The sequence below is a fragment of the Capsicum annuum genome, chromosome 1, assembly GCF_002878395.1.
Source record: "Capsicum annuum cultivar UCD-10X-F1 chromosome 1, UCD10Xv1.1, whole genome shotgun sequence".
NCBI classification, from domain to species: Eukaryota; Viridiplantae; Streptophyta; class Magnoliopsida; order Solanales; family Solanaceae; genus Capsicum; species Capsicum annuum.
Window position 1 is genome coordinate 217,835,248 of NC_061111.1, and position 13,128 is coordinate 217,848,375.

General features: G+C 34.2%; 1 protein-coding gene across 2 annotated transcripts in view; it reads right to left on the reverse strand.

The window, feature by feature from the left end:
• Positions 1 to 9,630, reverse strand: part of LOC107847626 (eukaryotic translation initiation factor 2A) — a 17,126-nt gene extending 7,496 nt beyond the window's left edge. Inside the window, exons 1-11 of one of the 2 annotated variants that reach the window (XM_047408935.1) lie at positions 9,462 to 9,630; positions 7,635 to 8,030; positions 7,360 to 7,546; positions 6,454 to 6,688; positions 6,298 to 6,366; positions 5,362 to 5,463; positions 5,165 to 5,205; positions 1,731 to 1,864; positions 846 to 909; positions 622 to 718; positions 394 to 533 (exon numbers count right to left, since the gene is read on the reverse strand). In XM_047408935.1, the coding sequence (XP_047264891.1) occupies positions 394 to 533; positions 622 to 718; positions 846 to 909; positions 1,731 to 1,864; positions 5,165 to 5,205; positions 5,362 to 5,463; positions 6,298 to 6,366; positions 6,454 to 6,688; positions 7,360 to 7,546; positions 7,635 to 8,029 (1,464 nt within the window). In that variant the 5' untranslated portion in view covers position 8,030; positions 9,462 to 9,630. Of the gene's footprint in view, positions 1 to 393; positions 534 to 621; positions 719 to 845; positions 910 to 1,730; positions 1,865 to 5,164; positions 5,206 to 5,361; positions 5,464 to 6,297; positions 6,367 to 6,453; positions 6,689 to 7,359; positions 7,547 to 7,634; positions 8,031 to 9,055; positions 9,291 to 9,461 lie in introns of those variants that run through there. The other variant, XM_047408938.1, reaches the window with a different exon arrangement.
• Between the last annotated feature and the right edge of the window lie 3,498 nt (positions 9,631 to 13,128).

Sequence of the window (13,128 nt, forward strand, 5' to 3'; positions counted from 1 at the left end):
AGAAAAATATTATTGAATTGTTGTAACTACATTATTATATTGAGGCCCTATTTATACACACCACATTTCAATCTTTTCCTAATAGGAAACTACATTACAATCCCTTTCCAAGTAGGATTCTATATGCTATTCCTATTTTTAATCATATCCTGACAGTCATAATGTCAATGTTCTCCATTGGGAAATGGACAGATAAAACTGCCCCAGGCAGGACGCTCAAAATGCTGAAGGAAGTATTTTGTTTAAGAATGTTACTAAAAGCAATGAATATCATAGAGAATTTTCAGATAAGGTATAAGTATTTTCTTAACCAGTTTGGTCTGTTATCAATGAACACATCTTGATTTGTCAGAGAAACAAGTATAAGTACTCAATAAAGTATCCCTTCCATACCTCTGCTTGAACTGCAGCAGCGGCCTTGGCATGGGGTGGACAATAAGCAGCAGGTTTTGCTGCAGGAAGATTGGCAGGTGTAGCTTTTGGAACGGCCTGAGTAGCTTTTGGACCAGCCTGGGTAGCTTTTGATCCTTTCCCTGGAAACACATTTCTGTTTCAGCTCCCATTATTATAAGTAAATGGGCATTACATCAAACTTTGTTACTAGATTTAAACAGGAGGAACCTGGCACGTTAACTTCATCAATTTTCACCGAGCCAACTGCCTTCACAAGGTCTTCAATCTCACCAAATTTTTCAACTGACTCTGGCTTCCAATCAACCTATCAGAGAAGTGAATGAAGACGCAAGCAGGTAGAGCAAATTGGTTTGGGACCAACAAAGAGAAAAAAGAAATAAGCAAGAGTATTAACCTGATACAATCTATCAAAAATAAGCAAGACTATTAACCTGATACAATCTATCAAACATCTTCTTGAAGTACAAAGATCCATTGTGGCGAAAGACTTTAACCCTTCAAAAATATGAAAATGAGCATTAGCTGTCATGTATTTAATTAATGAAGTTTCCAAATATATTTGCTTGCATAAACCTGGCAGTACAACTTCTTTTCATTCCAACAAAGGTCACATTAAGCATGATCACTATTAACTAGCTTCTCATACCTTTAGAATCACTGAAGGCTTTTCAACAAGATTATAAGTTCACACAGTTACATTAGGTCCATAATTCAATAGATCCAACTTGTAGTAAGGAAGATAGATGGTAACTGTGACTCCCTCCGCCCCAATTTATGTGGCACCATTTGACTTGGCACAAAGTTTACGAAAAAATATGAAGACTTTGAAAACATGGGGTCTAAAACAAACCTTAGATATTTGGCTGCATATAAATCACTTCATTAAGGATAAAAAGGGAATTTTAAACTTAAGTTATTTCTAATTATAGAAATGTGATATTCTTTTTGGGACAGACTAAAAAGAAAAGGGTGGCACATAAATTGGACAAAGGGAGTATAACAATTGATATTAAAACTGCAGGTGGATTAACCTCAGCATGGAAAAGTTGACAGCAAGATTCAGGATTTAAAATACTATTAAACCAAAAGATTGAAAGAAGTCAAGTGGTCTACACAGTCATCAAGGTATTCAGATTATAAAATGAAGCAAAATGCATCAACTTTGATACATAAAACTGTCTTGCCATTAGAAAAGGGAAAAATGTTGTCTTAACATTGTTAGCTACAAACTAAAATTTTACATATTAGGTTCTCAAGTTACCCTTCAGAGAAAGCACATTTTAGGCAACAACAAAATCAGCGAGACATATGCATACCCATTATCCACTTGAAGTCGTGGAGCTGTTGTGGCAGTCATAAAGTAACGGCCATCAGGAGACCATTCACTTGTCACTGACAATTCAGCCCTTGTAGTTCCAAGCTGCTTCTTTTCCTTGTAGTCCCAGAATGCCTGAAATCATGACTATCACTTAAAAGCTAAGTTGAATAAGCAGAAGAAACTTGTAATTCAAGACCACAGGCAAGCATTTTATGAATAAACAAACATTTAATAGGAATTTTCTACGCCTCCAGGTAGACAACAATAAGTAATTGTATTTGCTCAAATAACTAGCATAACTGAAGTTCAAGGAGCAGGCAGGCTCGAGGAGGTTGGTGAGGCAGTTAGGCCAATGAAGGTCATCAACCTAGGTCATGAACTTCAGGGCACCCGACAAAACCTGACTAGCTGAGTGAATAATAAAACTTCTCCGGAAGAAAAGTTTTTAACCTTACATGTCCTACATGCCAAAATGGATTAGCTATCCGTGACTGATGGATCGACTAGAAAATAGGACTTTGAGATAGCACCAGGAAAACAGTCCACCACTCTAAATCACTAGGTTGTACTTACAAACATTTTCATTTGTCTAGATGTACCTATGTCAAATAGGTGTAATTTGAGTATGAATATTTTGGGCCAATTATTCAAACTATAATAAGAATTAGCAAAACCAACAACTACTTGTACCAAATACTTACACATACCCATGTCCAATAAACACCCAGAAACAATCTGGTGGATAGTTTAGTGTAAATAGGGTTAGATAATTAAGTGTTTAGCATAAGTGAATAATTAATACATGGGATGAAAAGGACAACCAAGAACATCAAGAATTGGCTTCAAACTCAAGTAGGGGACAACCAAGAACATCACGAATTGGCATCAAATTCAAGTAGGGAAAAGGTAGCTTGGCATATTCCAATTGTCATGGATTACAATTCATTGGTCAATGAAACTAAAAAAGAAAACAAGAAAAAGGAACAGTAGGAAAGAGTTGTTAATTACCACAACTATGACCAGAAGATGCTGACCTGTACAATTCGAGAAACAGGAATGTAGGACTAACAGACATAGGTAATAGTTTACCAATTTGGACAGCTTAAGTAACGAGCGCTAGACGACTATGTAAGTGCCACATACAAAAGAAACTCATTTTAATCAGATAAAAGAAACCATCTAAACACATAAATCACCATATCTATTTATTTATTTGGATAGTGATGGTCTCTAGGCAAGCTTGCGCGAATTTCGACTACTCCATCGGGTACCTGCTACCTCTCACCAATATAGATACCAGATAACTTTGCTACTAATGCATAGGTATTTGAGAAGACATCACTTAGTGTTTCTTTTTTTTTTTTGCCAGGATTTGAACCCTGCTCTCCAGGTTTTTCACTCATTTCGTTGACCACTACGTCACCCCCTTGGATGCCACATAAATCATCATATTTTATTTGACCAAAATTCTCAAATTCATATTACATAATTGAAGGAGGCTAAATTTGAGGGAAAAGATTGGAAATTGATTAACATACAGAAGGAATTGAGCTTCTAGAAAATTAATCTGAATAAGCTGTCAGAATGAGATCTTTGAAAATCTTTTTGAGAGTGTTTTTTTTTTTTTTTTTGAGAGGGGATCTTTGAACATCTTTTTGTCATAAAAATCACCAGGATACTCTATTTGTCAAGAAAACTCACCAAACAAGAGACAATTGAAAAATTATTGGAGATTTCCATCGTTTGGAATTGAGCCCAATGGTGTAGGATAATCTTTTTAAAGTGGGTGTACTGTAAGATCTTTGCAGAGGATGACACTGTTGTAATAAACTAGTTAAAACCCCAGTGAGTCGGAATATTAGATTCAAATGAATAAAAAGGCAAGGCACAAACTTGTTGGAGCCTCACATAATTACGGGTTCAGGCAATAACATTGGTTAGGTTTGGAACGGAGAAGCAACCCCCACGAAAGCTAGAAATTCACAGAATTGTCCATATAGGGTTCACACACTGAAAATTTGGAGTTGATCTTCCGATAGTCGTGTGGCATCTCACTCAGAACATGGCTTCTCGAATTTTGTCTGCTGAAACATTCCTAGTTTGTGGTCGTGTTGGTTGATGCATAACATTCACAAGAGCAAAAAAGGGCTCGGGCAAACGAGGGAGTTTCAGGAAATTATGTGGTGAATGAAATTTTCATATCTCAGACATAGTTGGTAAATGAAAGAAATTTCTAACAAAAATTTGATGTCATATCATATGAGATACAGGAGAAACAAGGATAAGAGAATGAGCAAAGAATAATGACTTACACGTGAATCCATTTATAGAGATATTGTACCATGTACATCATTGTATTACCCACCTGATACAACATAAATACATACTCCTCTATCCCATTTTATGTGGCACACTTTCCACGTCAGTCTATCCAAAAAAGGAACGATATCTTTCTATATTTAAAAACAATTCGATTTTAAACTTCTCATTCTACCCTAAATGAGGTGATATACAACCATACAAATGTCTATGACTTGTTTTACGCCACAGGTTTCAAGTCTTCCATATTGTCTTAAACTCCGTGTCCAGTCAAACGCTATAACATAAAATGGGATGGAGAGAATACATTATTAAATACAATTGTTGGCACTAAACTATTGAACACTATCTATACTTAGCTATCTAATTAGTTCAGTGTGTTCTGTTGGGGAAGAATCAATTGGGCTTATACACTGATTGTGTTGATAGCTAAATATTCTAAAGAGTCTCCTCGAGAATGATTCGGTAAGACAGTAATCTTAGCATAATTAAGAGTCTGGCATGCCTCCGGTGGCTGATCATTTTTGTTCTACTTCCTTGATAATATTTTATGTGGCATTCATTCCTTACTAGTTTATCTCGAAGAAATTGACCATTCCATATTCAGAACTATTCAACTTTAACATTCCTAATTTTTTGTACAACCACGGTGTCTAGGCCAACTCGTGCACACCTCGATTAATTCCACGGGTACATGCTACCTCCCACGAGCAATAGATAGCAAGTAACTTTGTCCACAAGGCTTGGACAGATAGGAAGAAATCACCTAGTGTTTTTTGACTCCGCTGGGATTTGAACCTAATACTTCATGGTTCTTAAACACATCATTGACCATTAGGTCACACCCTTGTGTGCTTAACATTCCTATTTTACTCATAATCACCTAACTTGTTATGGTGCCACTTGACACAAAACTGATCTTTTACAAGACGAAATGAAGATCAAGGGAACTGGTCGAACTTCACTCCTCTCATTAAATTATCGGCAGTAAGGGCATCTTTGGGACTTTGTCATATTTGTCAAAAGTAATAGCAAGCAATGATATTTGAAACAGATACAAGAGTTATGGACATTTCTGACTTCTCGTTAGGATAGTCATCTAAACATGCATACCATGTCTCCTGGTAAGTTACCAAATCCTGCCAAGCATATAACTATAGAACAAGGATTAAGGCAAACAAAAGCGGTAACTGCACATTGTGGAAATAAACTAGCAGCTGAGTGAACCTTGTAGGGTTTTTTTTCCCGTGACCAACTAGAATCAATGATGACAAATTAGGAAAATAATTTCTTCACTAAGTAAAGGATACAGTTCCCCAACGGATTCCATCTGATAGTGTTGTATGGCCCTGTTCCAAGCTCAAGTAGAGGATTGCACTTCTTGTCAAAGATCGTGGTCATAGCAGGCATAACTATGTGATTTAAGGAATAGCAGCAACATCCAGAAAATATATGCAACAAGGGATTCAACAGAATATAGGAATACTAGCTGCATATTTTATTTTAAATGGTGGCGACGAGGCTATCTTGCACACTTTATTATAACTTCTGACACAGAATAGGTACCAAAGTGACCCTACCCACCAAGCGTTAGGCATGAGGGAAGAATTCACCTAGCTCTTTGACTGCTAGACCACCCCTTTGGAGGCGGATACTAGCTCCAAATTAATCTTGAACAAATCCACTCGAGCGACGAAATAAGAGCTCCTTTGGCAGGACAAAATTTACACCCTATCAATCAACAGAGCACGTGTTTGTTGAGCATATAAAAGTAAAACAATCTAATTCACTTGACTTTGGACCTCTGCTGTCGTTAAAGAACAAAAAAAATTATGCATGCTAGATGCCCTCCGCCATTTAACAGTTATCTCACTTTTTTATTGTGCATTTCTCTTAACTGAGAAAGAAGGTTTGAGAGGAATAATCAAAGAAAAGCTGGAACATCAGGAACCATGAATGAGAGAATAATGGACAACCAAGCTCTAAGCTTTGGCAACTAGTCATAAGTATGCATATACTAAAACTTTTGCCTTGTTTAGAAATAGAAAGAAGTTGCATCCAATTTCAAACTTTGAAAATTTCTACCAATATTCTTGTCTTCAACTTGTATGGTGTCTCATGAATAATGTGTTATATTTACATGAACTCTTTTTACAATCTTCTTTCTTTCCTTTTCTCTAAGGTTTTCTTTTCATTTCTTGGTAACAATTTCACAAGCCTAGAGACTGTGGTTTAGTAAAGGATACATCCATAAACAACTGCAAATTCTTTACCCGAATAGGACCATTGAACATCATGAATAGGGCCTTCTTTACCTGCAACACACCAAGGACCACTAAATTGCAAATTCACTCATTAAACACATAACTTTAACTGAAGAATGAGAAGATGATAGAACATACGGAGAGGCACAAGCCCCTCATGGGTCCCATCAGTCGTCAAATAGTTCAATTTTGATTCTCCATAGTAGCTCTGGTTTGTTTTATCAACGTCTGATTGAACCACCACTAGGAGCCCTGTAGAACCAGAGTTCCAGCTCAGCTGCACAGTTGAGCACCGGAAAAAGCTACGTCGAGCAACAGCTTGACTTTGTAACTCCTTTTCACAAGCATATATCTGAACACTGGCTGGCATTCCCTGCATAAATTAATTTCCGAAAGTAAAGTAGGAACCCTGAGAACTGGCAGCCCAAGCACAGGACACTAGAAGAATTTTCTGTTGTGTGGTAATCCGATTGCACAAAAGTGAAGGAACTAAGGAAGTATTTTACTCTTTGATTACTCCTGTCCTTTCATATTGGTTTTGGGATATTACTATGCCAAAAAAGAATTCCAAAATATGCAGGCGATTTCTTAGATTTACTTAGGTGACTACTATCCTGTCGCGGTTTCACTACAACAAACATGACGCACAGTGCTGTCCAGATACACAACTCTTTAAAACCTTGCAAGACAGCTTATGGGTTTACTATGTGCCTTCCATATAGGATTCATTATGAAAGCTTGTCATACATTCCAAAAGCCTCAAAGTGTAACTTCTATTACATTACGGAGCAGTTTGGATAACTTCTAGAAAAGGTTCTTTGAATTTATTGAAGAAATATAGGATGGGATGCATTTCAATGAGACTTGACAGTTATTCTCAACATTAGTTGTGTCAAGTTGTCTGTTAACAAGCAAAATATGGATTGGTTAAAGATTCAGAAAGCAAATTGAATGCCATTTATTGATAAGAGAAATGACACATGGATGTTTTAAATTGATAATTAATGAGTATCCAATGATTCTCTTCCTGAACTGCAAATAGACCTTGGATTCTGGAACAAATGCAGCCACATATGTTCCAGGGGCCTTAGAAAGCTCCAACGCAGCAACCCCCGGAACTCGAAGCCGATTAACGAATCCCTTAGAGAAATCCCTAGGATCCAAAAATTGGATCTCATTTGTTGCCAATCGACATGCAACAGCTTCATCAGAGCTAAAACATACTGAAGGCCTGAAGAAAGCAGAGTCCAAATGAGTAAAATATTACAAAATTATGAGCATCAATTTCCACATTGACAACCAAAGAACAAGAAAATTACCATGTAACTTTTGTTATATTTTTCTGGAAGAGTTGGTAAACAGATTCACCATTTTCTATCTTCCACAAGACTACGTTCTTATGCTGAGGAGACGAGCATTTCTGGAAGGTCTGAAGATAAGTCCCACAAGGAGAGATGACAGCTGCAAGTAGGTTTGGGACATCAAAGGACCTAATCTCTCTCAAGGTTTTGCAATCAAAGACGCTAATTACGGAGTCTGATTTTGAAACCATAAGTTTGGATCCATCATCACTGAACTTTGCACTAGTACAAGGAACCCTATCCAGCTTGACACCAGGTTCACCGCCCGGGAAAGGAGGTCCATTCCAAATAAAAAGACCCTCTGGTCCTCTTACCAAAATATCCAATGAGGGGGAAGGCTCTACAACCGCCATCCTATAGTGTCAAATATAAAATCAACATCAGCCCATACATCAAACCACCAGTAACATAATTAATATCAGCCACATTTACAGAAGTTGAAACTAAGACTTTGTATATGCCATCATCCAGTGTTGTCAAAGGTGCGCTTAACCCCTATAGCAACGCTCATAACGCGTTGAGCGCTTCGTCTCGCTTAATGTACACTATCAAGGTTCTAAGACATACTTTTCTTTCCCCATGAGTCTCTTCTGAAGAGGCGACACTAAGCAATTGATTTCACTTTATCATAATTTTTTTCAATTTCTTTGTGCAAATATTTGTCATTCATGCTTATAACTATTAGGCATGGACTAAACCAATATATTTGCATTTTTTTCTCTCTTTGCGCCTTTTTCATTAAAGCTCACACTTTATTTGCACTTAAAGCCCTAACAAAACTTAAGAGTTTTTTGAGCTATTTGCTTTTGATAACACTGCCATCATCTGAAATCGAATATTGAAACTAAAACACTCAAACTACTAATGAAGTGACTTTGATGGAGAAAGAATCAATTAAAACAACAACAACAACCTATGCAGCACAATCCCACAAGTGGGGTCTGGTAAAGTTGGTGTATATGAAGCCTTACCCCAACCTTTGTGAAGGTAGAAAGGTTGTTTCCACCTCAGCTAAGGAGCAATTATGATAACAACAACACACACAGAATAATCCCACAAGTGAGGTCTAGGAAGGATGGTGTATACGCAGCATTACCTCTACCTTGTTGAAGGTAGAGAGACTGTTTCTGACTGACCAGAGCTCAGGAGAAGGTATCAGTTACAATAACAACAACAACAACAACATACCCAGTATATCCTACAAGTGGGTTTTGGGAAGGGTAGTGAATACGCAGCCTTACCCTTCCAATGTGAAGTTAGGAGGCTGTTTCGTATAGACCACGGCTCAGGAGAAAGTATCAATTACAATAATAACAGCAACATACCTAGTATAATCCTACAAGTGGGATTTGGGAAGGGTAGTGAGTATGCAGCCTTACCCTTTCTTTGTGAATGTAGAGAGAACGTTTCCGATAGACCCTTGGCTCAGAAGAAAGTATCAATTATAGTATCAAAACCCAATTTTTGGGTCTTTGATATATATTGAAGCAGACTGTTCTAGTAAATTAATCTATGTGACCTACTAAATACAGAAAAACTACACCCAAAAGCCAAAATTAAATATTTTGATACATATTCACAATAGGAAACAGAGAGAAGTCAATTATTTGATGGGAAACAAAAACATGATTTCACATCCTCCACTTGATTTTAAATGATCAATTAGCACTAAACTACCATGTAATTAAAGTGAAAATCTCAACAAAAATAAAGTTTTTAGTACGTTTGTGATGTAAATGTGCATTGGGCTTTGCATTACATAGGCAAAAGACGAAAGTTACTTACCAGAAAAATTGAGCGAACTACTACTAATTTTGCGTAGACCGATAATGGGGAGTTTATGAGAAGGAGACCTCACGAGTGTGCGGCCTATGGGTTTTAACTTTTGTACTTCAAAAATCAAAACCAATTCAGCTACTGGTCCTTTCTTTCATTTTACTTTGCCTGATTCATTTTAGTTGAGAAAATTAAGTGCAAGATGATAAAAAAGTTTTTAAATAAAAAATAATGATAATTTTAATCAGTTAAGATTAAAGTTTTATTTAAATTATGATTAAATTAATTGAAGTGTAAAGTATAATTTTTAAAAATTTATTAACTTTTTAAAAATCTTCCAACTCCAAATTTTAAATTTTAGAGTTTCAATCCTTTTTATTATCTTTCAATCTTTTTTTTAATTTCTCCCCGTCTTTTCTTCTTATCTTTTTCTCTCTATGAATTTTCTTCTTCTTCCATCTTTTATTTTTTTTCTTTTTTCATTTCATTCTTTCTTTTTTAATTTTCATGAACTATTTTTAAAAGAAAATTGAAAAGTTTGAAAATAATTTTTTTGATTTTTTTTAAAAATGAATGAAGAAATAATTTAGCAAATTCAGCAAATACGAGAGTTGCTTCAGCAACTATGGTAATTACTGCAATAACTACTATTAGTTGTTATGTTACAACAATATCGAAGTTGTTGCAGCAACTATCGAAGTTGCTGTAGCAACTTAGACTATTGCAGCAGCAACTTCAATAAATACTTAATTTCTGAAAAAAGATCTGATGGAGAAGGAGCCCACGAAAAAGTAATATTTATGGTGAAAATGGAGGTGCTGGTGCTGGTGGTGACGCCGATTGAGAAAATGATATTTGTTGTGGTGTTGATAGCGACGGTGGTAAAGGAGAAAGAAGAAAAATAAGCAATAGTTATGTAGAGGGAGAAAATAATGGTGAATCTGAAAGAGGTAACAATGGTAGTGAAAGTGATAGTGGAGGAAGAGGAGTTGGCGGCGGCAGGCGGCAATAAAAAGGGATTGGAGGAGGAGTGGTGGTGATGGTGTAGGGATCTTTGTATAAATATGGGGTAGAAATTTTTGTGTCAATAATAAAATTTGAGGGTTTTAAAATTAGTGTCATTAACACAAATCTTAAAATTATCACCTCTACTCAATATTTAAGACTTGTGTCACTCTTTTTTAGTTTTCAAACTTTTTTGTCACCCTTAATTAATTTGCCTAGTTTAGTTGGGTATAATTTAAAATATCGAAAGTTTTATTAAGGCATTTGTTTTAATTTGTTTGATTTAATTTTTTGTTTTAGTATATTAAAAAAGAAAGCAAAATTTTACATATAGATAATTTAGGGTGTGTTTGGATTGACTTTTAATAAGGAGCTTATAAGTCAAAAGTTAAAAGATATAAATTGGTACTATCCTACTTTTGATTTTGGCTTATTTCAACACTCTTTGATTTAAAAATAAATGCTTAAAAATACTTTTTTACTTTGCCAAACACCACCGAAATTAAAAAGTGTTTAAAAGTTAAAAGCACCTAAAAAAAGTCAATTCAAACACCCACTTAGGTTCTTCCTAACCAACTTCATGATTTAAGTTTTATTAATTACATTGAATAGGCATTAGTTAGTGACTAGATATATTTAGGGCCTATTTATATAAATTTAATTAATATTAATTTAAAAGGAAAGGAAGAGTAATTAATATTCATTATTATCTCCAAATTTCCCAATAGCCTCATTCTATAATTGACCATTTAAGCTCATATATAACAGAAAACACTATTATTCTCCTTTCATACTTGATAGTTTATTCATCTTCCATTTTGATCTTTATTCTTCTTTCATATTTGATCATTTATTATCCTACCATAATTGATTATTTTTAGTATAAAAATATACAAATCAATTGTACATTATAGAACTGAATTTTAACTAAATATAGATTTACTGTTGTATATACAAACACATTAGAATTTTATAATTTTAATGTATAATATATACATATGTATATCAATGCTATACTGTATAAATGTATAATATTATACATATAAAAATAAACAAATAAACATATACATATGAGACAAATACATTTGTAAAACATATGCATATTATATATTGAATAAACATATACATATGTGTATCAACACTATATTGTATAAACGCATAATATTATACATATACAATTAAATGATTGGGCGTTTGTATATTAGGATTCTAATGTGTTGATACTTATTCTAATTTGTAAAAATATACAATGCATACCACATACAAAAACATACGCAACTCATACTAAATACAATTAAATCACCTATAATAATGACCAAATTCACTAAAATTGGATGAAATATCCTAGTATGAAAACAATTCATCAAGATTCACTCTGTGAAATTGACACTAATATACAATTCGATAATTATACATTATTTTCTATAAAGTTTTCAGAAAATTGAGATGAAGTAGAAACACTACATCAACATTTAAGAAATGCTTAAATTGATTAATATGTGTCTCAAACACTCAATTGAATATGAGGTCATAAAATTGAGATGATTCTGTCGTGAACACCATCACTATCTCCTTCAACCACTAACCATTCTTTCTCCATCTCTGCCCTCACTGGTCATTCTGGTTGGACTAATTGATCGGTGGTAAGTGGTGGCTCTAGACTGTGGCGCAGTATCGGCAACATGACAATGATGACGAAAGCCGTTAATTTTTTTAATCTTATTCATCAGAGTAGAAGTTGGATGTCTTATTCTTGAAATCCCAACATATAAAGTACAAAAAAGATTCAGCCTTTTTCAATTATTCAAATAAAATTAATCCTAAAAATTGAAATCCATAAAAATTGATATTGAAAAATTGAAAGCTTTGTGAGAAAATACAATAGAAAAATTGAGTAAAGTGAATAGAAGTAAATGATGAAAACCCTAGAGGAAGAGACTATTGATTATGTACTTGGTATAGATTATTTCTATACGAGGGTCCATGTAAAAGACAGTTATAAAACTAACAAATAACCATATAAGATAATTTTTTCAAACCTCAACCTTGTTAGGTAATTAAGAAATTATTTTATCTCTACAAGAAAATGATATTTTCTTAACAATTTTTAATTTTAACTTTTTATATGACACTCTTAACAATACAAGATTAAAGTATATTTTTGTATAGTTGACGTATTTTAAATTTTAAATTACAAGATTTAAAAGATTTTTTTTATTTTCTTAAATTTCGTGAAAGTTAAAATAGGCAAAACAAAGTCTTTGTGTGCATAATATATGGACTTAATCTATATTACTTGTACAACTGCGTGCACTTAAGTGTGCATTTAAACACAATAAGTTTTGGACGACACTATTAGAGACTTAAAAATTAACTATTTATCCAGATTAGACTTTTATTTTTTGTTTATTTAAGTTTCTAAATCTTTCTATTTTTTTTTTACATGACATATTAGAATGAGGATGAGCTGAATGTAACTTACTCACTTTTATTGATTGTTGTTTATTTGTGAAGGACCCTACCTATTGAAAAATTATCTAAAATTTTTGATTTTACGGAATGAATTGTGTAACCTTCTAAATCATATGATTGAAACTTTTGTAAATGGTGTGGTGGTCAATGAAAAAATTTAGAGAAATGACATCATTTTCCTCTGAAATTTGTCCGCTAA